The sequence below is a fragment of the Cyprinus carpio genome, chromosome B2, assembly GCF_018340385.1.
Source record: "Cyprinus carpio isolate SPL01 chromosome B2, ASM1834038v1, whole genome shotgun sequence".
Classification (NCBI taxonomy): Eukaryota; Metazoa; Chordata; class Actinopteri; order Cypriniformes; family Cyprinidae; genus Cyprinus; species Cyprinus carpio.
The window spans coordinates 17,889,793-17,917,532 of NC_056598.1; the positions used below are offsets into that span (position 1 = coordinate 17,889,793).

Genomic DNA, 27,740 nt, shown 5'->3' on the forward strand with positions numbered 1-27,740 from the left:
GTGACATAACAAAACATGAAAAAATGAAGGGGTATGAAAACTTTTGCAAGGCACTGTATATACCAGAAGAAGGATATCTATTCGAGTCGCATCAGCTGTGCCTTTTAATGTAGGGTGACCATATTTTAGTTTTCCAAAAAACTTGTGTGAAACTCGTGTATTAAATAAATTCAATGCACACAGACTGAAGTAGTTTAAGTCTTTGGTTCTTTTAATTGTGATGATTTTGGCTCACATTTAACAAAAACTCACCAATTCAACCAGTTTCACCTCAATAATGTGTCTGGGGGAAACTAGTTCTAAGAAACAATAAATTAAAGGATTTTATTGTTCAGTACAGCAGAATTCAAAATTATAGAGAGGCTGTTTTTATGACCATTTTAACAAATGAAACAAATGTTTGCTTTGCCGGATTTATCTTACTTTCTGAAATATTAGAACTTCAGCATATAAGTAGGATAAATTAAGGATCATTCTCAGCAGAGTACTCAAAGGAAACCATAAGGACCAAATCTCAACAGCTGTTGGAATGCTATTAGTACTGACTGTAATACTGCTGTACAGTGTGCTTTTTTATCTGGCCTCAGGAAGTTATAAAAAGCTGACAGGTGAAAAGTTGCATTTGAGGTTGTTGGGTCCACTGAACTTTAAAGCACACTGATAAGCATCCCTCATTATAAACGATCTAGATAAGGAATGATCTCTAGTCTCTGTGACTTGTTCCACTGGCTCCACAAGAGACATTTGGAGGAATGGTAGGTTATTGAGAACCTCTTCATCCACGTTCTCTACAAAATGAGAGGACTGTTTCTGCTGCTGCTTGGTGAGACAAGATGTTTTTGTTTTATTTAAATTTTGATAAAATAGATGTGTAAAATATAGGTGTAAAGGTCAGGAATGTCATCATGTTCTATAATGATTATTTTGCATGCATAATGTGTGGTTTTATGAAATCCTTCATGATTTCAAATCCTTTTTGGTTCCAGTCAAAAATCTGGATATGTCTGTTTGAATTTGTGTTTCATTTAGGAGTCATTTAAAATATCTCAGTGCTTAAATGAACTGGATCAGAATAGAGATTGAAGTAAAGGAAGTAAAGTGCTCAGGGTATTCAAAGTAGCATAGCATAGCGTTGAGATTGAGAATGTGTTATCAGGGCAAAGATTGCTGCATAGTTCCCACCCTGAGGCATTTCATGCTTTTGATGACTTTTCTATTAGAATTTAGTTATAATAAATAATGAGTATGTGCTTCTAAATGTTTACGTGTGCATACAGTTTTATCTGACACTTTAACGCTCACATTTTAATACAATAGAATTCTAAAAATGCAGAATGCACAATTTACTTTCTTTTTTTTTTCAATGCTATACATTTTGCATTTTATGCAGTTTCAATGGGCTTGGCATCCTGTCCTGATGGACAGTTCCAATGTATTGATTCTCAAGACTGTGTTTCCATGGAGCAAGTGTGTGATTTCCAGCCCAACTGTGCAGATGGATCAGATGAAGAGTTCTGTGGTAGTTATTGTGTTATATATTTCACCCTTATTCTCATCGCATCAGATTATATTTTCCCTTGCTGATAACACATACAGTCTTTGTCATGTAGTAATATGAAAACTACAAAACTAGAATCCTTTATAACTGTAACATTGCTTTGTGGTATTGCATGCAAATAAATGGAAAATTACAGCTTTACAACGTGATGCTAAATTCACAATATAGAAATATCCTTCGTCACAGGCTCTTGTGATTTTGAGGAACATTCATGCGGATGGAAGGACTCCAGTTATGATAAGTTTAAATGGCGACGGGAGATGGCAAACGTCAGTGCTATCCCTGGTGTGGACCATACCACAGGATCACCATGGGGTAGGCCTTTGGACTAGGACAATCACTGGACTTGATTTGGTATCATGTGAAGTTTTTTATATTTAGATTTATGTATTATTTATAGGTGGAATTATGCATGTAGAAGGTGATAATCCAGGTATTTGGTCAACAGCAATTTTGGAGCACACATTTCCCCAGGCCACTGCACTCGGATGCAAGCTAAGGTGCAAAAGCAGCACAAACAACCAGTTTTAAGTCAAGGCTTCACTGCGTGTTTATCTGTATATACTTCTAAACATTGGATTTTTTATTACTATTATTTTCATTTTTTTTCTTTAGTTAGATTCTCATTCTTTTATTTATTTATTTATTTATTTTATTATTTATTTATTTATTTCAATGCTTAAGAATGAGAGTACAACTTTGCGACTCTATATTTCAGCTTTTGGTATCATCTCCATGATACTGCAAGTACCTCTTCCAAATTTTCCCTGAATTTGATCCGCAACACTTCACCTGAAGAGTTATGGTCAATTAAAAAGGGCCAGACTGACGGTTGGGAAAATGCTTCGTTGTTAATTGGTAATCTTCCTCTGGGCTCAAAGGTAATGCACTGCAAGCACAGTCATCTTAATCATGATCATTTTTTGGATACTCTAATTGGATGAGTGTTACAGATTTATTTGCATATACTGTTCTTCACGTGTTAATGACTTCTAATTCAATTTCAAAAACACAGCTTGCATTTTCTGTGGATCCTGTATTCATTGGAAATCAGGATATCATGCTGGATGACATTACACTGACAGACTGTGCAGAGGGAGACATTCCTGCAGCTTCAGACCAGCTCAGCTGTGACTTCGAGAAAGACGACTGTTCCTGGTACCATGACCAGTCAGCTGACATCAAATGGAAAAGAGAATATGGACAGAACCCTTCCTTTGATTACCAGGGACCTACACATGATCACACCACTGGCTCTGGTAGATATACATATAATAATTTATATATTTATAGACTTTGAAAGAAGTCTCATATGTTCATGAAAGCACCGTTAATTTAATCAAAAACAGTAAAAACAGTTGCATTGTGAAATTTTTTACAACTTAAAAAAACTGTTTTCTATTTTAATATATTTTAAAATGTCATTTATTCATGTAAAGGCAAAGCCAAAAATTTAGTAGTCATTACTCCAGTCTTTAGTGTTACATGATCCTTCAGAAATCATTCTAATATGCTGATTTGGTCAAGAAATGTTTTACTGAAACCAGTTGTGCTGTCTAATATTTTTAACAAATCATAATACATCTTTTCAGGATTCTTTGATTAAAATAAAAGTTAAAAAGAATAGCATTAATTTGAAGTAGATTTTTTTTATACATTATAAATATCTTCACTGTCACTTTAAATCAGTTGTGCATTACTGGTGAATACAAGTATTAATTTCTTTAAAAAATTACTGACCTCATACATTTGAACAGTAAACTATTTAAAAATATTGTACTGTTTTGCACTGAATGACATCATTTTGCATGATATACTGTATGTTTCTGTAACCTTAGCATGATTGTTAGACTTTACAAAAAAACTTGTTTTATTGGTTTAAAGGTTTTAAGGTTGAAAGGTTCTAAATGTTCTCTTTTTAAAATAATTTATTAGGCATACTATCTGTAAAATGTTGACTTTCTGAGAGCATTAAACTTACTTTAATTTAAACAAATATTTTTTATGCAGGCTATTTTATGTACATAGCACCACAAAGGTCCTTCAAACCACCTAAAACAGCCAGATTAATCAGCTTTCCACAACAGGCCAAATGTGTCAGCTTCTGGTATCTAATCTACGGTGGAAGCATTGGTGAGTTAAAATGGCATCTCTCATCATGCTCTTTGATGAAGGAATTACTGTATAGAGTGTGAATTGATTTTATCCATCAGCAATGGATTGGATTGTGTTTCATGGGGGAATCCAACAAATGATGCACAATAACACCAGAAACCTGTATAGAAATATGTACAAGAAAATATATAGGGTCAATATTGATTTCATGTTTGTGGTACAGATTAGTCTGTACTAATAAGCACTAATTTAGTAATGATGGACATTACTGACCACATATTCTTTACACATTCGCACAAATAATGGTCTGTGCCACCTTTATTTATCAACACATAATCTTCACAAAACAAAATCTGTCATTTTTTTGTGTTGGTCAGATAGATAGCTTTTGTTTATACTCTTTATGTGTACAGTTCAAAACTAGTCAAACATGTATTTCTGTTAAAGCATGTTATTATTTACATGTACATATTTACATGCATTATAATAATTACAGTACAGTTCTAATAATCCTTGGTATCTGTGACTGCTGAGGCTCTCTCAGATTCATCACCAAGCATGCTAATGGAAACCAGACGCTTATATGGATGAGGACAGGAACTCAAGGCAACAAGTGGCATTTTGTGGACTTAAGTTTCGCAGACATTGAAGAACCAATTCAGGTACTGAATCACACATACTATACCTGCATGGATGTATACAGTATGTACGTGTGTTCTCATGCATTGCATCCAATAGTTTATATTTGAGGGCATCCTGGAAGGCGCTAGCGGCTACATTGCCATAGATGACGTGCATGTGTCAAGCAGTATAAATGGGTCCTGTCCAGCTGAGCGGGAATGCACCTTCCAAGGATCTCTGTGTGGCCTGAAGCCCGACCCTACAACTGATTTTGCCTGGATTCGAACCAATGGAGAACTGGCCATTGGCACTTCCAGCCCTGCAGTGGACCATACTTTAGCAACCAATAAGGGTCTGAAAATCCACCTTTGTTACAGCATAGTAATACCGGCAATGTGATTATAATTCATGTTGTTTTATCCATAGGCTTTTACCTGAGTGCACAGCTATGGAAGTACCCCAAAGACAGCAGAGGCAGCATACTGATGGATGTCCATCAACCGACCTCTGAGCACGGAGAGTGTTTGATGTTCTGGTACCACATGAATGGAAAAGATGTGGGTTCTCTTAACATCTATGTCCAGGAGCTACAAAATCCCAGATCTCGAATACCTGTGTGGAGTGCAAGTGGAGATCAAGGAGAACACTGGAGACACGGCAGAGCAACGATCATAAGTCCTCACAGCCCATATAAGGTGCGAGTAGATGAGTTTAAAGGTGCACTTAATATTTTAAATATTGCACTGCGCTTACAGTGTGTTATCATCTGGGACTTAAACTGACTAATAGCAGCGTTAATCTAAAACAAAAGTTGTTAGGTACTGATTCTAGATTTCATTGCTTTACAAGCAGGCAGACATGATTCATTTATAATAGGAGTGAAAGTGTGTAACAATTAGGTGGTGACAACATGAAGAGTGTAGTATTTAAATGGTCATGTGATCTCCAAATGTCAGCCTCCATGTGGTGACCAGCTCCATGTATAATGAAACATTTTTATCAGGCTACTGATTTAACTTGAAACACTTTCTGTAATTATTTAATTTAAATAAATATTTTGTTTAAGTGCTCCTTTGTAATTTTACATATTTTGCTAAAATGGGAATTAAAGGCTATCACTGGGAGGTTTTGGCCCATTGCAGTTGGCAGAGTTTTTGATTATGGTTTCTGCTTGCTTTTAACAGAACATTCGATATAAACATGAAAAGTGTCTGTGCATACACTCATACAACCATCCTGCTAATATCTCTTTTAAAGTAGAGCCATAAGCACAGTATGATATGTGAGAAATACAGTTTTAGAAAAATATTAACTTCAGTTTTAAAGATCAAGGTCATACAATAATTTGGTAGGAAGTACTGGTTGCACAATACTGTTTATTGGCCAATAAATCTGACCTGCATGTGCAGTGGTGTGTACAGTAGGTGGTCATATATTTATACCCTTTATTAAACAAGCAATATTAAAAATCACTACAGTCTTTTTGTCAGGCCACTTTTTAATTTTGACAGAATGCATGCTGTATTTTTGAATGTCTGTCAATGGAGAAAGAGGTGTTTTGCTCACATAAAGGTGTAGTTATATAGCCTCTACCAGCAGGGTGCTAAGTGCTAAAGCTAACCAGCAAAAGTTGAATTCTGCACACAAACAAATGTGTATCTTTCATTCATGTAATCCAGTCATGTCTCAGCCTCTGGTTTTCTGCTTGGAGAACAGGTCGTTTTTGAAGCAGTAGTTGGAGATGATCAGAAGCATGACATTGGTATTGATGACCTAACAATCCTAAATGAACCATGCCCACCTCATGGTGAGTCCTCAACTTTCATAATCACAACATTATTTCATTGCTTCTGATCTTGAAGCAGTAAAGTAATTCATTAACATCTATTCACCTCTCAAAGCACTTGACAACAATGTGACTGTTATACCATCTAAATGAAGCACTGCACATTATTTTCTTCAGGGTTTTGTGATTTTGAGATGGACATGTGTGGATGGTTGAATACTCGTGTCAGTGTCTCCAGTATTGACTGGAGCTGGACCTCTGGGACCAGTGATACTTTATTTGCTCCTGAGGTTGACCACACCACCAACACTGCCATAGGTAAATATCAACACTTACTTAATACTGTATGTATCAGGATAATGCTCCTTTTATGTAATTATTTAATCTAATTATTTGAATCACACTCAAAGGCACATGTGCAGCACAGGAAAGTAAAAGGTGCCAAAGGGTTGTAATATTTGGAGTGCCACAATTGTAAACCAGCTGCTCTTATTCAGGTCTAACAGCCCTTTAAGTGGCTGCTATATGTTTTGACATCCACTGGTTCTCTTCTATCCAGGGCACTACATGGCCTTTGACTCAAGTGCCATAACAGATCAGATTGCTCATCTTCAGAGTGAGGTGATGGAGCCTGAATCTCAAGGTTGTTTGGAGTTCTGGTACCACATGAATATGTGGGGCAGCGGTGAGCGTCTTTGTAGAGAGCTTTAAGTGGCTTTTAGACTTTGTTATATTATGTCATTTAAGCACCTGATGGAATGACAAAAGTGTTCTGAAAAAAAAAAACACTTCTTTTGCATTCTTTGGCTACAGCAGTTAGCTTATTACAGCAGTTAGTTTATTTCCAGTCGTTGTTGCTGTTCCCAATAATTGGAAGATAGAATTGAGGGTTTTTAGAATATTCTAAAACAGTGTTTCTCAACTAAGCATCCGGGGGCCCTCTAGGTGGCCTCAGCAAACTCCTAAGGTGGCCACAAGATGACTTAAAAGTATTTCAATTAATGTTAATATATTAACATAATTCAACCCTAATCCTAACCCTAATCCTAACCCTAAACCCAACCCTAAGTAAAATGCTAAATAAATAAATAAATCAAACACATACAATCAAGATGCAAACTGAAATCATGTAATAAATATATATATGATGGAATTAATATATATATATATATATATATATATATATATATATATATATATATATATTTCCTCTCAATAACTATTGTTTCTATTAAAGCACATATAGTTCTTGAAACCTCTGGAGTCAGAAAATAAACTCTGGTTAATTAATAAAAGTTGTCTCTATTCATAAATAAAAGTTTAAAAACAAGCATGTCATAATTACAACAGGAAAAAAAAGCAGAAACAGATAAAAGAAATCACTGATCAAAAGGATTTATACAATTCTTTTAAATTTATTCATTGGGGTAGTCTATTCCTACGAATAATTGAGACAGTATAAACACTATAATTTTTCTTTCATTGTATATTTTGGTTTTATTGTTGTAGACAAGCTTAAACTAGCAGTTTATGTAAATGAGTCTGGTTCTCTACGCTGTCTGTGGAATCGAACTGGGAATCAGCAGAATGTGTGGCACCATCTCACTGTTGACTACAAATCATCTGAACGACACCAGGTGAGAGGCGGGTACACAAAAACATGACAGTATACAGATACTTAACAGCAGTTGACTTAAACTTCACTGTTTGCAGATTGTGTTTGAAGCCGTGCGTAAATTCTTAGACTCTGGGGTCATTGCTTTGGATGACATCTATATCAGGAGGAACACACGCTGCTCTGATCTTACCCCAACAACACCTGCACCCACAACCGAGCCCACCTCTCCACCTGCGTCCTCGATGGACTGCAACTTTCAGGAGGGTAAGAGACATATCATCAAAACATGGATGTGTACTACTGTATATATACAAGTGTAAATGTGTGTTTATCATGAGCCGTTTGCTAAATATTCCAGATGTTTGCTTGTAGGACTATGTGACTGGGTCCAGGAGACAGATGATGGATTAGACTGGACCCATCAGATGGGTGGACAGGTGAATGAGCCATTGCTAGGACCTTTATATGACCACACCATAAAAAACAACAATGGTAAGATTCATTTTTTTCATTCTTAAATGGACAGAGCAGATAAGTCTATAATTTTTTGTCATACATCTTCATCTTTTCTCTTGCAGGGTTTTATCTTATTGTAAATATGTCTGGAGAGCATGAAACCAGCGAGGCAGCTGTCATTTCCACGCCAATGATAATTCAGAGCACTGACGTCTGTATTGGATTCTGGTACTACATGTTAGGAGCATCTCTTGGAAACTTAGATCTGCTTGTTGAGACGGTATATTCAACATTGAATGTCTCATTGCTTTCATTGCTTATGAATCTTACACTTGTTTGGATGATAGATAACTTTTTAAAAAAAGTTAAACTCGGATGAATATTGCATGAAAATGATATCCTATGTAGAAATTAAACATTCTGAGTACTTTCAATATACTGTAGCTAGGGAAAAGGTATAATTGCATAGCAATGTACTTGAAGATTCCTTTTTCAATAGGTAGTTTTATCTTTTCTTTTAAACACAATATTTATCAATTTTCTTAGCAAAATTGCATAATATACTAATATTATGTATAATTACTTAAAACAATAAAAATAACTATTAGCCAAAAGGGTATATTTTGAAAGAAGGCTCTTATGCTCACCAGGGCTGCCTTTATTTTATAAAAAATACACTAAAATTGTGAAATATTATTACAATTTATTTTAATATATTATACGATACTTAATATATGATATTAATATATTTTAAAATATAAATTATCCCTGTGATGGCAAAGCTGAATTTGTGGCATATAATGTATATATATGTACTGTATTTATATTAGCTATATAAAACTAGTTTCATTTTCTAATTAGTCATATTTTTAAAAGTTGTTTCAAAGGAAGTTCAGATAATCTTGTCTCAAAGGCCAAAAAGTTACCTTTGTCATGTTAAAACATGAGTATTGCTGGTTTCAGAAAACAATGCAAACCACTGCATGGACAAGAAGAGGCTCCCAGACCTCTGAGTGGCTGAACGCACAAGTTTCCATTAGTACTGCAGATGTTGATCGAGTAAGAGTTGCTCACTGAAATGTTGTCTAAATCTCAATCCACAATTATACATATTTACCAACAAGTAGAGTATGATTATCACCTTGTGCAGGTGAAGTTCTCAGTGATCAGAGCAGTAGGAGGCAGCGGCTTCATAGCCATCGATGACCTCAGAGTGACTGCAGGAGCCTGTGTAGAGCACAGTGAGTCAAAGCGTTCAAAGCATCTTATCCAGATATCAGACATTCTCAGCCATTAAAGCCCTCCTGTGTGATATCTCTCCCAAAGACCCGTGTGGATTCGAATCTCATTCACTTTGTGGCTTTGAGTCCGATGTGACTGACAACCCTATCTGGCTCCATGTGGATGGCAGCAGTGGCCATGCAGACCATACATACAGAACTGAACTTGGTGAGTAAATAACCATTTTTGTTGTGAAAGGATTTAAGTCATGTAATAATCCATGTTATGTACTGTATTTATGTCACTTTACAGGCCATTCAATGGCTGTGCTTGGAGCCAAACTTGAGAAACCAGTGGTTTCAAATTTTCTGACACCAGAGTATAGCCCATCTACAGAGTCCTGCGTGCAGTTCTGGTATGCTAATAATCTTATATCTGTCCATTACGGGACAGATTTGTAGTTAAGCTCCTCCTCAGCTTTAACAATCAGTCATAGAATATTCAGCAAGATGTTTTGCCTGTTTGTAGGTATTGGCTGTCTGCAGTCTCAGGTGATTCTCTTTCAGTACATGTTCTTCTGAATGGGGAGCTGGGTCCAGCTCTCTGGTCTCTTTCTGGAACATCTTCTGATAGTTGGGAGGTGGCAGAAGTCACTGTGTCATCTCCCTCTGAATTCAGAGTGAGTTTTTTTTAATTTTCTAATATGTATTTGCTTCTAAAATAAAAATTCTGTCATTATTTATTCATCCTCATATTGTCATAAAACTTGTAGGACATTGTTTTCTGGGAAACACACACACACACACACAGACACACAGACATTTTAAAGCCATGCAAGTAAAGTGTTCAAATTTTTTAAGGGATTGTTCCCCCAGAAATGAAAATTCTGTGATCTCTCATTACTCACTCATGTCATTCCAAACCTATATAATTTTTTATAATTCTGTGGAACATAAAAGAAGATAATCTATTAACTGATTATTTTGATACCCACCCTAGCCAAGTAGCAATTTGTCAATTAATCATTGAATCAGATTGTTTCAATAAAAGAACTGGGCCCGGTTTCCCTAAACGTTCTTATCGCTAAGTAGATCTTAACCTATTGCTTAACCTCTCTCTTAACATTATGGCACGATTCCCGACATGTTCGTACGCTAAGTATATCTTCTGTAAGTCACACTTTCGTAAGGTTGGTCTGGACCATTCGTAAGCTCTCTGTTAGCGTTGTTTGAGCTCAAGACGCTAGTCGCCGCCACTGTGCAGCAGTCTTTAGAAATCAGCGCAGCGCAGTACAAGTCAAACTATGGTATGTTGACAATGTTGTGGCTCAACAATGATTTTATGGTATGGATATTTTAAGACTAATAATAAAATATGTTCGCAATGGATACAGGCCTATTTATGAAGTTGACTTTATTTGGTATCAGAACTAATATGGTGGTAATTAGTCTAGGCTATTTCGTAACGTCATTAAAACGTTTAAATTGGCAATCACTTTTGATAATTAAAATCTGGCAAACAATTTGGCTCTAAATGGCTAAGATCTATAAATGGGTAAGCATGGTGGTGTCCAGTAAGCGACCAACTATGGCAGCGATCCAACGTCGGCCACGGAGCCGTTTAGTCCATGTCAATTTTTTTTATTCTGCAAAACTTAAGCCCTTTTGACATTTTGCCTGACGTGGCTATATTAAAAAAAAATAATAATTTGCCTCCCAAGACAACTCATTATGGAGCTGCTGGACCTTCTCAAACCTGCGCTTGGCAGGTTAACGTGGCGGAATTTTGCTTTAAGCCCTGAAGTCCAACTGCTTGCAGCGCTAAGGTTTTTTTGCTACAAGGAGCTTAATCGAGGTCGTGGGAGAGGGCTACGGCCTAAGCAAGACCTCGTTGTGGAGGTGCGTCCACACTGTCACCAACGCCCTTCTGCACCATGCCGGGGATTACATCCGGCTGCCTGCAACACGTCAGGAGGTCCAGGAGGTGCACCAGGGCTGTCATGCCATTGCTTGCATCCCCAGAGTCTTGGGCCTGGTGGATGGCACACTCATCCCTATCGCCAATCCATCAGTGATTGATCAGGCGTACATATGGGTGAACAAGTGGAGAGAGAGGGGTTTGGTCAGAGCCTGTTCCTCGGGGATAGTGGATACCATCTGAGAACATACTTATTCAAACAAGTGGCACAACGGGATAAGGAGGGTGGATGATTAGCGAGGGATACCCAGTTCGTCTACCCATCACAATATCGTGTGATTACTTTGGTAAGATATATCTTTCGAGTCTTCTTAGTGCGCTAAGAGTGAGCGTTATCGGGGAACCGGGCCCTGGTCCAAATTATTTGCTCTTCTTCTGTTCTTGAGTTGTTTCTTGGTCATAAAGAGTCTTAATTTTTTTCTTTACCTGATTCAGTCTCTCCTTCCTTTGCTTTTTTCAAAATATTACTTTCAGAGTAACAAACAAAATGCCTAACACATGCAGTTTCTGCATTTTAATATCCTCGCTTATGAAAGAAGTACTGTATACAGTATGGTATGTGTTTTTTCTGCATTTATTCATTATTTTGCATTCACACACAGGTTGCATTCAGGGCAGAGCTCAGTGCAAACTCTGAGTCATTTGTAATTCTGGATGATGTCTCAGTTAAAATTGGAGCATGTTGCCCAAGAGGAAGTTGTGATTTTGAGTCAGGAAAGTGTACATGGGTGAATGTTGCTAATGGCGTCAGAGATGGACATGACTGGATGCATGCAGACGGTCACTACAGAGGTCCTTTGGTCGATTACACTACTCACACTGCAGATGGTAATAGTTTACCCCTTTATCTGTTGTGTTTGTTGATACTGCAAACATTTTTCACAAGTCAAATAATATATCAGGACAGCTGATTCGACACAACACAAGACGATCATTGTTTTTCCTGTTGCTCTTTCAGGCAAGTTTCTTTTGAGCCCATCTCTGAGGAACACGCAAGGCCAACAAAGCAGTTCTGTGCTGATCTCAGAAAAGATCCAGCCAACCAGTAACTCTTGTTTTGAGTTCTGGTACCATATGAATGGAAGGTCTGCTCTTGCTTTCCCATTTTTTTGCTTCAGCTAAAGACACCTTCTCTTCTACTGTTGGACTGTCAGGTGTGATTAATGCAGTTTTTATGGTGCACTTTTCTATTAGCAGTGACCCTGGAATCCTAAGAGTGCTATTAGATTCAGGTGCAACAGAGCAAGAACTGTTGTTTGAAACACAAAGCACAGGGAGCAACTGGAAAAATGTCTCTGTCACTATAGCTGAGACCAAACCCTTTCAGGTGTGAAATACCCATCTATTATTTGGAAAGCTTTGACCATTATATTATATCCATTTGTAATCATGCCATGTAACATTTGTAAACCTTGAATATCAGATTCATATACAGGCTCAAACGGGCAGTGAAGGCTACATCGCTGTGGATGACATTAGACTGACGAATGGGCCATGTAAAGGTAAATGGCTCAGTGCTTTCTACACAGTGAAAAAAGAATAGTTTTGTATTATTAAAGCATTATTTAAGGAATGGTTAATGTTTTTTTTTTTTTTTTTTGATTTACATTCAGTCACCAGTGTGCAAAGTGGAGTGTTTGTTGGCTGTGACTTCGAGACAGGCACCTGTGAATGGAAAGATATCAGTGTTGGGCAGTTTGTTTGGGAAAGGGACCAGAATGGTACAACGACCGCCAACACTGGACCATCAGTGGACCACACTACTGGCACAGAGCTGGGTAAAATCTTTCAGACGACAAAGATCCCAGAATAAATCTATCACTTTTTTTATGTACCATTCAAACATTTTGGTGTAGGTGAGTGTTTTTTATATGTATATTTTAGAAAAACGTCTCTTATGTTCATCAAGGCTGCATTTATTTGATCAAAATTACAGTAAAAACAGAAATAATTCAACAAAATATTAAAATTCAAAGTACTGTAACTGTTTTCTGTTGAAATCATTTTCCTGTGATGTCAAAGTAGAATTTTCTGCATTATTACTCCAGTCTTCAGAGTCACACAATCCTTTAGAAATCATTCAAATATGCTCATTTACTACTAATAAAAATAATTCATTTTATTTATATAGCACCTTTCCAGTGCTCAATCTGGTGCTCAAGAAACATTATTATTATCGAAGTTGAAAACAGTTTTCATGAAAAAAAAAGTAAATGAAAAGAAAATAAACTTTAGTAATTTTAGTATTGTCAATTAAAAATGCAAATTATATTTTGGTTAGAAATAGCATTGAATTCAAGACATTAATGAGTCAATGAGTCAGAACTGGAATAAATTAAATTACAACGGAAACCCTTATTAGTACAGCTCAATAAAAAATTTAAAAAAAACTCTATATACTGTACACAGATATGGCTTCATTGGAGTGTTTTAGACCATGTGGAATGCCACACTGGGTTTAGGGACTGCATAATGACATACAGAATTGCTCAATTGTTTTCTTTGTAACCAGTTCTTTGAAACGAACTGATTCGAGGGACTAAGTCAGAATTCCCCTAATATATAATGCAAAGACAGAATGTTATCAGTGTCATATAATTAATAAAAACATGTACTTGTTTTAGGCTGGTACATGACAGTAGAAGCCAGTCGTGGTGAGCAGAACAGCTATGCTGCTCTACAGAGTCCCGCCATGAAAGAGGCCAGCAATGAGTGTTTATTTGAATTTTACTACCACATGTTTGGAGAGAGTAAGAATAGATGTCTTTAAGCTTAATATTGAGACTTTACAGTATTTCTGGTAATACTAAAATATTGATTCTCTAGTTCATTTATCTGCACTATCTCATCTTTGCCAGGCATTGGGGAACTGAAAGTGTTCCTTCAGGAGGGCACAAGGAGGACACCCTTGTGGTGGATGTCTGGTAATCATGGAGATGAGTGGCATCGGGCAGAGTTAAGTGTGGGTCGCACACATCAAGTTTTCACTCTCCTCTTCGAGGCTACCAGAACCTACAGTGAGCTCGGTGACATTGCTATAGATGACATCTCCTTCTTCAACTGCACTCTGCCAGGCAGGTTACAAACACATCAACTTAATCTGCAGCAGTCATATAACTGTAACCTTAACCATGGCATGTAATGGCTCAAGACATTAGTCAATCATACTGTACATTATTTCTTCTTCAGGGCCTCAAGAATCTTGTCAAGAGGGCATGTTTACATGTTTGAACAAAGTGTGTGTGGAGCCGAACAGAGTGTGTGACTACAGCGATGACTGTGGTGATGGCACAGATGAAGAACTCTGTGGTATGACTTTGGGTTATTCATGGATTAGGATAAAATATAATGCTTTGTAGACAGAGTGTGATGTCTGTTTAAAAATAGAGTTCTCTCATGATCTTTTTGTTTTTTTTGAGCTGCGAAAGCACTTTTGAAGTCCTCAGGACAGTTACATAGAATGAGGAACTGTACTGTATCTTGGTTTTTGTCGGTCTAGATGTTAAGGGTTTTACCCATCGCTGCAGTTTCGAGCATGGCATGTGCTCGTGGGAAAAGAATGACTTGAAAGCTGGCTGGATTTTGCAGAAAGGAGAACAGGCCTGGTCTAAGCATGGACCACCAAGAGATCACACCCGCAATACTGCAGCAGGTACACTAATACCTCCTCAAAATTAAGCACATACACCACTGTTCAAACTATGATTTTTTTTGGAGTAATTGTATTCAGCAGGGGCACATTAAATTGATCAAAGGTGGCAATAAAGTCATTTATAATGTTACAAAAGTTTTCTGTTTCAGTTTCAAATAATGCACTTTCTGTTAATCAAAGAATCCTGAAAAAAAACACACAAAAATTAATCAGCACAACTGTTTCCACATTGATAATAATATGAAATGTTTCTTGAGCATGAAATGATTTCTGAAGGATCATGTGACACTGAAGACTGAAGTAATGGCCAAACTTAGTGTAAATTACCCAAAAATATGGTAAACTTCAAGTCACTTATAAAAGTGACAAAAGATACCATAGAGAATATAAACATTGTTTCCCTTCTGAGGAAATTTCGAACTGCATCCTCTAGAGGTCGCTATGGGGAACGCCTTCAGCGTGACTGGTGTCTGAAGCATACATCCAAACAAGACAATAACATTGGCCTGCGACAGCCTTTGATGTCATTACCCAGTGTGACCACAGTATAAAAGGATGCCGGGAGAACACATCATCCTCTTTTTCGTCTTCAAAGGCTGTTTTGTTGAAGCTTGCATTTCTGGTAAGACCGATTATTCTTCCTTACCATGGCAAGCACTGGTAATGTGTTTAAGAAGTGTGTGGATCCATGTCCTCGTTATTTGACACCTGATGACACACACAATCTTGGCGTCTTTTGTTTGGGCAAAGAGCACATGCACGATGTCCTTGAGGGTGGCAGTCTGCGTGAACTGTGAGCGTTTTCCAATGAAAAAGCTCCGCTCTCGTTTGTCTCCCTTTTCGAGGAAAGAGGGACAGCCATCAGCTTCCTGTGGTTCAGGACCCTCCACTACTGAAGCACGGAGGAAAATGAACTCGTGGGGATTGCAGGTGGACCTGGCTGATGAGTTTAAAAAGGGTCTTTCCCTTTCGCACTCATCGTTCACAGACGAGAGTGAGCTGCTGGATGACAATGCTTTCTCTCTTACATCATCTGATCAAGCAGCTAGTGCTCCGCTGGCTCCAAGCCAGGATGAGCAGGAGATGTCAGATGAGGACGAAGAAGTTGAGACTAAATCCTCCCAATCCTCCTGCCCCGTGTATGATGAGCTGCTTGAGGTTATGGATTACGACCAGGGCGAGGCTTGACTTGCCATGGAAGCTGGCCAAGAAAGTGACGCCTCGAGGCCACACCTCTATGAGTGTTATCTTTCTAGCCATAGCCCTCCAGCTCAAGTGAGCCTTCCATTTCTTCCCAATTCACTTGCTATGAGTCGCTCCCAGTATGTGCTGTAAGGGCCAACCTCAGCCTGAGAGCTCAGAGTGCTGCTCCTGAAAACTCTATTTGCAACAAAACTGAGTTCTTAGGCCCATCTCTGTCGTCTCCTTGGTCAGTTGCCTCTATCTTGGGACCCTGTTGTTCCCTGTAGAAATGTTTGACTTCTCTCATCGAGTCCTCCACTTGTTTGAGCTCCATTGTGTAGCAGCCTCAGGATGTTAAGACTCTCTCCGCCTCCCTGTTAAGCAGAACTCCTTGTTGGTTGACTTTAGCAGTGATCCCCTCACCCTAGGGGGTTTCATATGAGCATGCCACTCTCAGATTGAGCATCTGAGTCCCCCTTCTATTTTTGAAGTTGGGCCTTTGCTCTTTTTAGCTCCGGATAGGAGTCATGCCAGGCTGCTGTGCCATTTTCTGCCTCCCTGGCAGGTTGCTTGCTAAGTGAGCTAGCTGTGCTCCCCTCACCATGAAGGATTTCTTGCGAGCACACCGCTCCCTTCTGGGCATCTGTAAGCAGATGCTCCGGAGTCTGTTCTGTGACTGCTATAGTTGGTAATACTCCCTTCACACGGGGGGTTGTTTTCCATGAGATACGCCTTCAATCCACATGTGCTCTGAGCATGCAGTCTCCTGCTGAATTAACTGTTGCTCCCTGAGCGTGTCACAGTTACGTTGGGTTCCTAGGCTGGTCTAATGACAGATTCGGTTACCCCTTAAGCAACAGTGTTTTAGATCCATGCTATGGCAAGTGCACACGCTGAACTTCTGCACACTCTCTAAAAATCCACATTGTGGTAAGTTTGCAAGCTATGCATTCTGCACACTTTCTAAAATCCTATTGGTAAGAGTTACACGCTGTCAGCTTCGTTCCCCTTTCTCTAGGTTAATTTAGGCCCCTGTTTTCACCTTGGGCTCCACTCAACTTATGTATCCCTGTTGATACATTTCTGGGCAGGGTGTTGCTACCAAAGATCTGTCAAGCCAGTTCTTTGAGCAAGCTCATTCAGGTCTGGCGGTAGCCCCCTGTGTGACAGGCCAGGGTCTGGTGGGTTTTTAGACACCTGACCATATCCCCTTAAAGGAATCTCTTTCCTCTGATTGCAAGCCTTGAACTCTGCCCTAGGCTCGGGCTTCCAGCCCAGCCTTTAACAGGTAAGTTGTTCAGGGTATGCAGCTTCAGATGAAGAAGCAGATGACGTGTGCTTCCGGCACTCTTTTGTACTGTAGTCGCGCCGGGTTTGCATATATAAAAAATAAAATAACCATAATAAATAAATAAATAAATAATAGATAGATAAAAATAAATAAAATGTGGAGAAGGAGGGGGAGGGAGGATAATTAGATAGCACCAGCACAGATCTAAGATTCCAACTGCTCCTTCTTCCTGGACTTATAGAGCGAACAGTACAGCTGCTCTAATGAGATATTATATGGGAGATTTTCCTAATAAATTCTGCCCATGTGTTTTTGGTTTGGATTTATTAATTCTCACTGTTGTGCATTCTAACAATGCTACATTTTTGAGTTCTATAAGCCACATTTAAAATGCTGGGGATATGGGTTCATGCCAGATTTTTAAAATGATCTTTTTGGCTGCAGTTAGAGCAGTGTGGAGGATCCTTCACTGGTTAACATTCAGATTGAGCTCAGCATCATCATTCAACAGACAAAGACTGGGATATTTAAAGATAACCACGTCACGCAGCTCAGTCAAGACTTGAAAAACCTTATCCCAAAATTTACCAAAATGTTGACACTCATAAAACATGTGCATATAGGTCCCCACAGTATCTGAATTACAAAGTGAGCAAAAAGGGGAAGGCAAGCGCTTTATTTTGTGCAGGACATATGGAGTAGCATAAGCCTTGTGGATGATTTGTAGTGTACTAGTTGGTGGGCAAGATTTTTGGACATCATTGGAATAATTTCCCAAATCCAGTCCCAGTTTGGTTTATAATGCGCCAGTTCCTTTTCCCATTTAGTAGTGAAAGGGAGTGTGCCAGCCAGTGTTATTGTTGTGTTTAGATATGCCTCAGACAACAGTCAGCAACCTCTAGAGGACGCAGAGGCTCGTTCCCTTCTCAAGGAACCATGGTTGCATAAGTAACCTGAGACGAGTTTTTGTTTTATAGCAATATATAAAATGGTTGATGTACCACTGATATTATTGTCTTCTTATAATGAAATGGCTATGACATGTTCCAGGTCATTATATTACTCCAGCACATGATCTGAGTGAGATCCAGACAGCAGAGATCATCGCCAGCACCCTGCTGCCCAGCACTGATTGCACCGTGAGTCACTGTGCAGTCATGTGTCAATCAAATAATGGGAAATGCAGCCTCTTTCATATGTACTGATGCACCTTGTTCTTGCAGGTGAGGTTCTACCACTATTCTCATAGTGAAAATAGCACATCTGCCAGGCTAGTAGTCATATTGAGGACGCTTCGTAATGGAGATGATGACCGTATTCTTTGGGACAAGACTGTGACACAAAGCTTTCTATGGCACAGAGTGGAAGTCACCTTTTCTACTTCAGTTAAGAGCAAGGTAAGAGATTGTTACAGTATATGAGTCGTTTACATAATTTCATGCATTAAATAGGCTACTGTAATCATGCAAAATAAATAAATCTGACCCAATTTTATTTTCAGATTGTTTTCCAGTATGTGGCAATAGATGAGGCCCATGTGCCACAGACAGCGGTGGACGATCTTTCCTTCTCTGTGACATGTGCTCATGATCCTGACAACAGTGAGCTGCCAGTCACACCTGAGCCAACAATGACACCAGCTACAGCAACACCAATGACTGATGCTCCTCCAGCTTCACCAACAGTCAACCCTTGTAAGGTTAGGACATTTCAGATGTAATTCTACTGTATTGTATACACTGACTTGCGTACAAGGATGACGTGTAACTGTGTCATAGTTATTTTTGCTGCTTCTTTCATTTTTGAAAAAAGTATTGTGAAATCTGTATCATTTTGCTAATAGACTTGGTTTGTCAAATTCAGGAGAATGAGTTTTACTGCTGGCGATCAGATGGTGTAACGTGCATTGCAGCTGGTACTCAGTGTAATTATGTCCTAGACTGCCCATTAGGGGAAGATGAAGAAACATGCGGTGAGTCATTCATTCATTCATTCATTTATTCATTCATTTATTTATAGGAAGAATAAATGTGACCATGGACCACAAAACCAGTCATAAGGGTTTTTTTTTTATTTTATTTTTTTTATTATTGCCTTTATAAATAAGCTTTCCGTTAGATGGAATCTAAGTGTGCAAAAAAAAAAAAAAAAATCTAAATATTGAGAAAATCGCCTTTAAAGTTGTCCAAATGAAGTTCTTAGCTATGCATATTACAAATCAAAAATTTAATTTTGATATATTCAAGGCAGGAAATGTACAAAATATCTTCATGAAGCATGATCTTTTTTTAATATCCTAATGATTTTGGACATAAAAGAAAAAATGATAATTTTGACTATTACTACAAATATACCCATGCTACTTATGACTGGCTGTGTGATCCAAAGTCACAAATGTAAAAAATTCAATGTAATTGTCAAAATTAATTTTAAATATTCTCTAGATCACATAGATCTTATATATAAAATTAAATATAAAATTGTAATTTATTAAACATTATATATTATATCATATTATTAATCATTATATATTAAATATTATATATATTTTTTAAAGTATTGGTAGTAGTATGATTATTGTTGTATCTCTCTAGGTCCATGCAATTTTGAGAATGGACAGTGTCAATGGAGTGATATAAGTGTAGGTCCTAACAAATGGCAATGGGTGAAGGCCTCAAACAACACAGACTTGCCCACTGACCACAACACTGGAACAGGTAATGTAATTCAATACTAGATCAATCCATGAACAGTACATAATAAATACAATTCATCTCCTTTTTTTACCCTTTACTTCTACTCAGGGCACTACATGCAGACATATATCATGGATCCATCTAAGAATGAGGCTGTGTTTCAGAGCCCATCCCTGCCTATCAGCTCTGGATACTGTCAACTTCTGTGAGTTCATTTGTAATGATGATGTGCAAAATTAGTGACAAGATGCTTTTAATAAAAAAAAGTCATGTAAGATATTTTTGTGAAACAAACAAATACTTCTATTACACAACACTGAATCCTGTTCCTTGTACCCAACTGTCCTCTCTTGTTTATCTCTTGCTCACTAGGTTTCACTTCCTCATGGGTGCAGGAAATGCAGGCAATCTCAGCTTGATCCTGCAGAAGGGAGAGGAGGACAGGAAGCTGCTCTGGTCACGATCCAGCAGCACTTCAGCTCAATGGGTCCCAGAACACTTACCACTGGGCAAACAAGAGCAGCCTTACAGGGTATGCTAATGTCAATGTGTGTAGGATGCAAAGCACTTACTGTACACATGCAATCATGAGTCTGGTCTTTGAAGATTAATCCTCGAGGATCCCTGCCTCATACACTTATTCAGGCAAGTTTTCGGCACTAATATAGACATATTTTTCCTGTGTGCCATTTAAATCATTTTCAGCAGCCAGACCTCACTCAGACAGGATGATTCTAGGTCTACAACTCGGACAATAGCCCTGGATGATATCTCCTTCCACAACTGTGAGAAAGACTACCAACCTCCAGGTGGGTTAGAAATTAGATGAAACATAGATTTGAGCTGTATAATGCTGTTGCTTCTTTTATATGACACAAGGTTATCATGTTTTACCTTGCCATGGCATTACTCTAGAAATTAATAGTGAAATATTATGACTACTTCTGTACACAAATATTTTAAAGTTTCAGGTCTGTACATTTTTCAATACTTTCATTTAACAGGAACACATAACATTAATCAAAAGTGACAGTAAATTCAATTATAATGTTATAAACAGAGCTGGGTAGATTACTTATTAATTGTAATCAGTTACTGATTACAGATTACATGACAAAATTTGTAGTCAGTAATATAATCTCTTAGATTACACATTTCTGGTAACGTATTCTGATTACTTTTGGATTACATTTAGATTACATTTGTGCTAACCCTTATTTGATATCACATAAATTGAATTAGCCTAATCTCGTACTATTTTGACAGATACAAAGAAAAAATATAGTCCAAAAAATATATTTAATTCACCAACAAGAGCCACAATAGCTTCTTTTTAAAGTGCAATGTATGGACAGTTAATACTTACAAAATACAAACACTAATGTACCTTGCTGTTAGTGTTTGCTAGTAACATTAAATAAAACAAAATCACATCTTATGATTTTAAAGCATATTTACTTATAATTAAGTAAATTTAGAAAACAGCTACATTACAAAAACCAATATTGAAAAACATGAAATTCACAACAATATAATTGCTAGGTCAAATATTTAATAAAAAAAAAACCTCTAAAAGTGTATATGACTATATCAATGAAAAACATCATATATATATATATATATATATATATATATATATATATATATATATATATATATTAAAAAGACAATTTCTAAGTCCAATATTTCATCTCAAAACACCTGAAGTGCATAAGGTAGTAACAATTAAGAAAAATCAACATTATAAAAAAAATATTAAAGAACATGAAATTCCCAGCAATAACTTTGCTAGGTCAAAGATTTCAGTGGACAGCAAATTCATCCTTGGTAGGCAGAGCTTACACTGAACACTGTCATTTTTCCTTTTTTTTTTTTTTTTTTTTTTTTTTTATGAAATGATGTCAGTACATCCAGTGATTAAAGGCGCGATTCTGGCACCCCTCCCCCTCTCCGCCAGAAAAACTTGAAGAATCATGAACGTATATAAACGGCAGGTTTATTATGAAAAAATATAAACGTTAAAAATAAGGAAATTTAGGAGAATCAATGATTTGTAAACAACTTATTACCATTGTGTAAATAATATGTAATCATGTAATCCATAAAAAAGTAACTGTAGTCTGATTACGAGTATTTTAAAAAGTAGTTTACTCTAATTACAAGTACTTGAGTTTTGGAATCTGATTACGTAATCCAGATTACATGTAATCCGTTACTACCCAGCTCTGGTAACTAAATATTTAATTTTATAATTTATTATGTTTTTTTGTTAATTGTGTTAATAATTGTTTTTTGATTTATTGGTTAGTAAAGATTTTTTTGGGGTTGATATTTTTTGTTTCTTGAGCACCAAATCAGCAGCTGTAATGAAAATTCAGCTTTGCCAGCACAGGAATAAGTTATATTTTAAAATGTATTAAAATAAAAAACAGTACTTTTTAAATTGTACAAATATTTCACAATATTACTGTTTTTACTGTATTTTTGATCAAAGAAATTTTTCTTTAGTTAGCTTTTGATATTTCTCATAACAACATAAAAAAATGACAGACTCCAAAACGTTTGAAAGGTACTTTGCATTTTTAAATTTGAAGTTTTGTTATGAGATTGTGCCTTAATTTTCCTGTACTCCAGACTTTTCCTTGGCCACATGCTCCTTTGAGAAGGACTTGTGTGGGTGGATCCAGGGAGCTGCAGATGACCTAGACTGGGAGAGATGGAGCGGACCTAATGAGACCCCAAATGCAGGTCCTCCGGGCGACCACACCAGTGGAAATGGTGAGCCAACAACCATTTTCACCATGTCACTATCAGCTCAATCATCACATGTCTTAATTATGTCTTAATCACATGTATCTTGCTCTATTACAGGGTATTATTTGTACATCAAGAGCTCGAGTCACAGCAAAAAGGGGGATACGGCTCATCTGAAGTCTCCTCTGTCTCCCCCAACTGGACCTGATGGGTATTGCTTCATGTTCTGGTATCACATGTTCGGAGCAACAGTGGGATCACTAAGAATGTCTATATATGACATTTCATCCAACCACATCACATCAGTAAGACTCACAAAAATAACTTTTTCGGGGCATTTTCATGTTTTTTTTCTAATTTCACATGTAAGAAGAGCTTTTATAGTACAATATAAATGCTTTACTCTTATAAAATGTTTTATACTAACCAGATTTTTTTGTTTCCCCCCTAAAACTGTAGATGTGGCAAAGGCAGGGTTCTCAGGGGAATGAATGGCATATGGCTCAGAGTCATGTGCAACTGACAGAAGTTCATCAGATTTTAATTGAGGCTTCAGTTGGAGGGCTGTCTGGTCACATTGCTGTAGATGATTTATCTGTCACTAAAGGTGCCTGTGCTCCCACAGGTAATTAATAACATAGCTTAGCATTTGGTCTGTTGTTTTTCACACTGTCCTGTTGAAATGTCCTCGATGCTTGCTAAAGCACCACAAGCATTTGGCACAGCTGTAACATAATGTAGTATTTATCTAGATGGCATTTTCAGAATCAAAATTTTAACTGTGAGCTTAGTGACAATTTTAGGGCACTGATTAATGACAAAAACAACTTGTTTAAATATACCATGCAAAAATGTGAGCCTGGAGAGGGCTAATTTGATTAAGGGAATCTTGACCATAAACCTTTATTGCATTACTTTTAAATATTCCACTTATGATAATCCTTTATATAACTAGGTTTGAGAAGAAGTGAAACAACAATATATCTTTGAACATTTACAGTTAACTGTTTTTATATTTTTAGAGGGTTGTATTTTTAGAGGGGTTTTTTTATTGGTAAACAGTAAATATATATATATATATATATATAATGTTGTGATGCCCGAATTCACTTGAACTTATTGAACTTAAACAATTGATTTTATTTATTTATTTATTTATTTATTATTTTTTATTATTATTATTATTATTATTATTATTATTATTATTATTATTATTATTATATTGTTTTGGACAGAATTTTAATATCGGCACATCCTTACATTTTTCTAAATGAACGTTTATGAATATTACCAACCCATAATTGTTTCAGAGGGAATTTGTGACTTTGAAGAGGGGGATTGTGGCTGGATACAGCAGACTGATGATGACCTGGACTGGATCCGAGTGTCGGGAAATAATGTCCAATCTAAATCTAGACCTGGTTTTGATCATACAACCAACACAACGAATGGATACTTCTTTTATGTGGAAAGTGCGCCTACCCATGTGCAAGGACATACTGCTAGAATGACATCCCCTCTGCTTCAAACAGGCAAGAGAGAATCACGTCTCTTTATACCAACTGTGAAATTTGTAAACTATTACCTTGAGAGTCAGAAAACTCCCATGAAAGAAACAATCCTCTTTTCCAGGTGATGCTAAGTGTCTCCAGCTGTGGTATTACATGGAGGGACAGGGCACTGGGACCCTAAATGTGTATCAGCAGTTCTCAGACAAATATCGGCCCCTGCTGGTGACCCAGTCTGGAGAACAGGGTGGACTGTGGAGGTTTGCTCAGACTCCTCTTACCGTATCAGGGTCAAACTACAGGGTGAGTCCCTGAATCAGCGCTCTGTCTGATCACATATTTTCAGACTTACAATCACAGATTATTGCATATGATGGCCTCAAATTTATATGCAGTTGCTGTCACTGGTTTGTACAGTAGTCACAGATCACAAGCTGCACAAATCTGTTCATTAAACTACAGTCTGTACCCTTGAGTTTAATGATGTGGAACTGCAGGAGTGTCCTCATTAATACAGCTGTCTTTTCAGATTGTGGTGGAGGGGATTACAGGCCAAACTGAACAGGGAGTCATAGCACTTGATGATGTTCAGTTTTCAGACTATCCCTGCACTGCTTCAGGACAGTGTGACTTTGAGGTAAACTTCTGCAGCTGGATGAATCTGTTGGAGGAGGATGATGCTGACTGGCTCAGAGCCCAAGCAGGCACTGGAAATCACACACGACCCAGTGTGGATCACACTACCAACACTTCCACAGGTGAACTGAAAGTGTTCACTGAGCTTCCTTGAAATGTTAGAATTGGTTTGTGAAGGAAGTATAGACATATCTGATGTTGTGTTTTCTTTGAATTGGGAAAGAAACTGTGGCACTGTTTACTCCTGGTATTAAGATCTGTTTTCAAGCAATCCGATCATAGTGTCAAACTACACTATTTAAATTTTGTTTTGATAAATTAGCAAAATGTTGTCTTTATTTTACCCAAAAACACTATGATAAACATATATAAACATATGTGCATAAACATATAATTCACACATGTGTGTTAGTTCATATCAGTACACAGAGAAAAGTTGCTCCGGCTGTGGATAGTGTGAAACTAGAAGTTTATTGTCACAGTAAAATAATGGAAAAGATCACTGACAAAAAAAAAAAAATTATTGAATCTAAACAGGTCTTTTTAGTAAATGATTCAAAAGACAGGATTTTCTTTGATGATTTGCAAAATTTGCATTTACAACAAACTTGGCCTGCTTTTATCAACTCGCATGTCGTAACACTAAGTAATTTTTTTATAGTTATAAAATCAGAGCCTTTGTTAAAATATAATCACAAGTGGTGACACTTTCATTTAATGCACATGAAAATACCAGGGGTAAACAGTGACAGTGATGCTCGTATGTTTTTAGGTTATTACCTTTATATGGACAGTTCTGTGGGGACCTGGGGAGACACTGCCATGATCCTGAGTGAGATATTCACCCCTGACAGCAGAGGACACTGCTTCACATTCTGGTATCATATGTATGGATACAATGTTGGAACGCTCAAGTTATACAAAAATAACAGGTACAAGACCATGGCCAAAAAAAACATCTTTTATGAATATGTACATGGATCACAATTCATGGAGACGATTCTTTCCCAGGACCGCCCATAACAGCGGGAATAAGTTTGGCCAGATAGTATGGGAGGAGTCAGGAGATCAGGGCGATGTGTGGAGGAAAGCCAACGTCTATGTAGCATACCGAGAGCCTTTCTGGGTATCAAACTCCATCATGCAGACCTTACAGGATCAACTTGAATCATTCTATGATTCACTCAAAACAAAACATTTGTACAGTACATCATTGTTTTTCTCCTCTCTCCACAGTTTATATTTGAATTCCTGAAGGGAGAAGCTCCCAAAGGAAGTATAGCTATCGATGATATTCACATCTTTCCCGGGCCTTGTGATTCATATACCACCCCTCCGACTCCACACCACCATGACAGTAAGTATATGAGTGCATGCCTGTCTTACATAATCTCACAAGCAGGGTCCAAATGTACTTTTTTGCTACACCTGCCAATGGAGTGTGAATTGAAAACGTTTCTAATTGTTAATGTTGCTTTATCATCACCGTAATATTGTCTTATAATTGTGACATAAACATGTACACTTCCATTCAAAAGTTTGTGGTTGGTTAGATTTTTTCCAGTCGTCAATGTCACATGATCCTGTTGTGGTGCTTAATGTTTTTGTGGAAAATGATCTTTCATTGATTCATTCATCTTAACCAAGATTCATTGATGAACAAAAAGTTCAAAAGAACAGCATTTATTTGAAATAGAAATTTAACATAACTTTTGTAACATTATAAATGTCTTATAAAAAAAAATTACTGACCCCAAACTTTTGAACACTGCTCATATGTATTTGGGTAAATTAATAAGATTGTGCTGTAAAATGTGACTTGTCAGATCCTACAGCATGTGTTTTCTCAAATATTTGGTTTGTTTAGCTGTAGGTATTGGAGTTGGAGTGGGAGTGACACTTTTTGTCATATTTACTGTTGGTGCTGTCCTTTTTGTGCTTAATAAAAAAACAAAAAGGTATGTACTACTCGCTACATGAACAGTTTATTAAGATAAAAATGAAAAGCATCTTTGAAATGTCTTGTTTCTTTACAGGGAATCTACACTTGAAGATAACATACTTGATAGTAACTTTTCTTATAGACACTTTGACTGCAACATGACTGTGAGTATTTTTTCTAGGCTATAAACATACACTAATCTGCATATCGTGTTGTAAGAATTTGTCTTTGAGGTTTTCCATTGCTATTTTTGCCAGGGTTTAACATCTACAGGAGAGGACGGCAACTCCAGTGACTTGGGGAATATTTCCTTTTCAGCAGATGGAAATGACACATCTTTCGCATAAGATGAAGAATCACAGACATAGACAGAAATAAATCTTTGTAAATCTCATGTCATCTACTCTGTATATCTTTAAACACAGCACAAACTTGAGAGGACACCATGTGATGTAAAACACAATAAAATGACTCATTGACAATATATGTGTGATTCTTGCAGTCTTATATATATTATATAACTTCTACATTTATATACTTATAGATTAAGTTATACCTTATTGACTGTCATGTAAATTCAGGCATATCAAGTGTCATTTTCTTTTTTTTTAACACTTTTGATTTTTTTTTAAATGTACCCCACCTAGAACAATGATTCTTTTGCATCATGCTGAAATAAGTTACATTTCTACTAATGTGCCGGTAACATTTTATTTAAAGTGTTGGC

General features: G+C 37.2%; 1 protein-coding gene across 4 annotated transcripts; it reads left to right on the forward strand.

Annotated features, from left to right (window-relative positions):
* The first annotated feature begins 684 nt into the window (after positions 1-684).
* On the forward strand, positions 685-27,497 carry si:ch211-106h4.4 (MAM and LDL-receptor class A domain-containing protein 2). 4 transcript variants are annotated; one of them, XM_042718438.1, is made up of 51 exons: positions 685-823; positions 1,391-1,519; positions 1,745-1,873; positions 1,959-2,058; positions 2,277-2,439; positions 2,574-2,817; positions 3,569-3,691; positions 4,208-4,335; positions 4,412-4,646; positions 4,721-4,989; positions 6,011-6,101; positions 6,258-6,398; positions 6,640-6,765; positions 7,590-7,717; positions 7,794-7,962; positions 8,071-8,190; positions 8,277-8,434; positions 9,118-9,213; positions 9,305-9,395; positions 9,481-9,603; positions 9,688-9,790; positions 9,904-10,054; positions 11,955-12,180; positions 12,311-12,437; positions 12,547-12,679; positions 12,776-12,854; positions 12,966-13,130; positions 13,977-14,102; positions 14,211-14,426; positions 14,542-14,661; positions 14,852-15,004; positions 18,528-18,616; positions 18,701-18,874; positions 18,979-19,176; positions 19,341-19,449; positions 20,072-20,194; positions 20,282-20,378; positions 20,546-20,705; positions 20,868-20,982; positions 22,808-22,951; positions 23,045-23,232; positions 23,387-23,552; positions 24,238-24,459; positions 24,560-24,738; positions 24,965-25,193; positions 25,844-26,003; positions 26,083-26,197; positions 26,308-26,428; positions 26,939-27,029; positions 27,108-27,177; positions 27,271-27,497. In XM_042718438.1, exons 1-51 carry the CDS (start codon positions 796-798, stop codon positions 27,358-27,360), a joined length of 7,230 nt encoding a protein of 2,409 aa, XP_042574372.1. In that variant the 5' UTR covers positions 685-795; the 3' UTR covers positions 27,361-27,497. The 4 variants fall into 4 exon arrangements, with proteins under 4 accessions (XP_042574372.1, XP_042574371.1, XP_042574373.1 ...); XM_042718437.1 differs by having other exon boundaries at positions 704-823; positions 1,388-1,519; XM_042718439.1 differs by having other exon boundaries at positions 704-823; positions 1,388-1,519; positions 12,550-12,679.
* Positions 27,498-27,740: the final 243 nt, after the last annotated feature.

Bases quoted from the DNA above. Each gene is read 5' to 3' on its own strand.
- si:ch211-106h4.4 (XM_042718437.1), top strand. From the start codon at position 796: ATGAGAGGACTGTTTCTGCTGCTGCTTG. The intron at 3,692-4,207 runs GTGAGTTAAAAT...GTGACTGCTGAG, and splicing joins AATCTACGGTGGAAGCATTG to GCTCTCTCAGATTCATCACC. The intron at 4,647-4,720 runs GTCTGAAAATCC...TTTTATCCATAG, and splicing joins TACTTTAGCAACCAATAAGG to GCTTTTACCTGAGTGCACAG.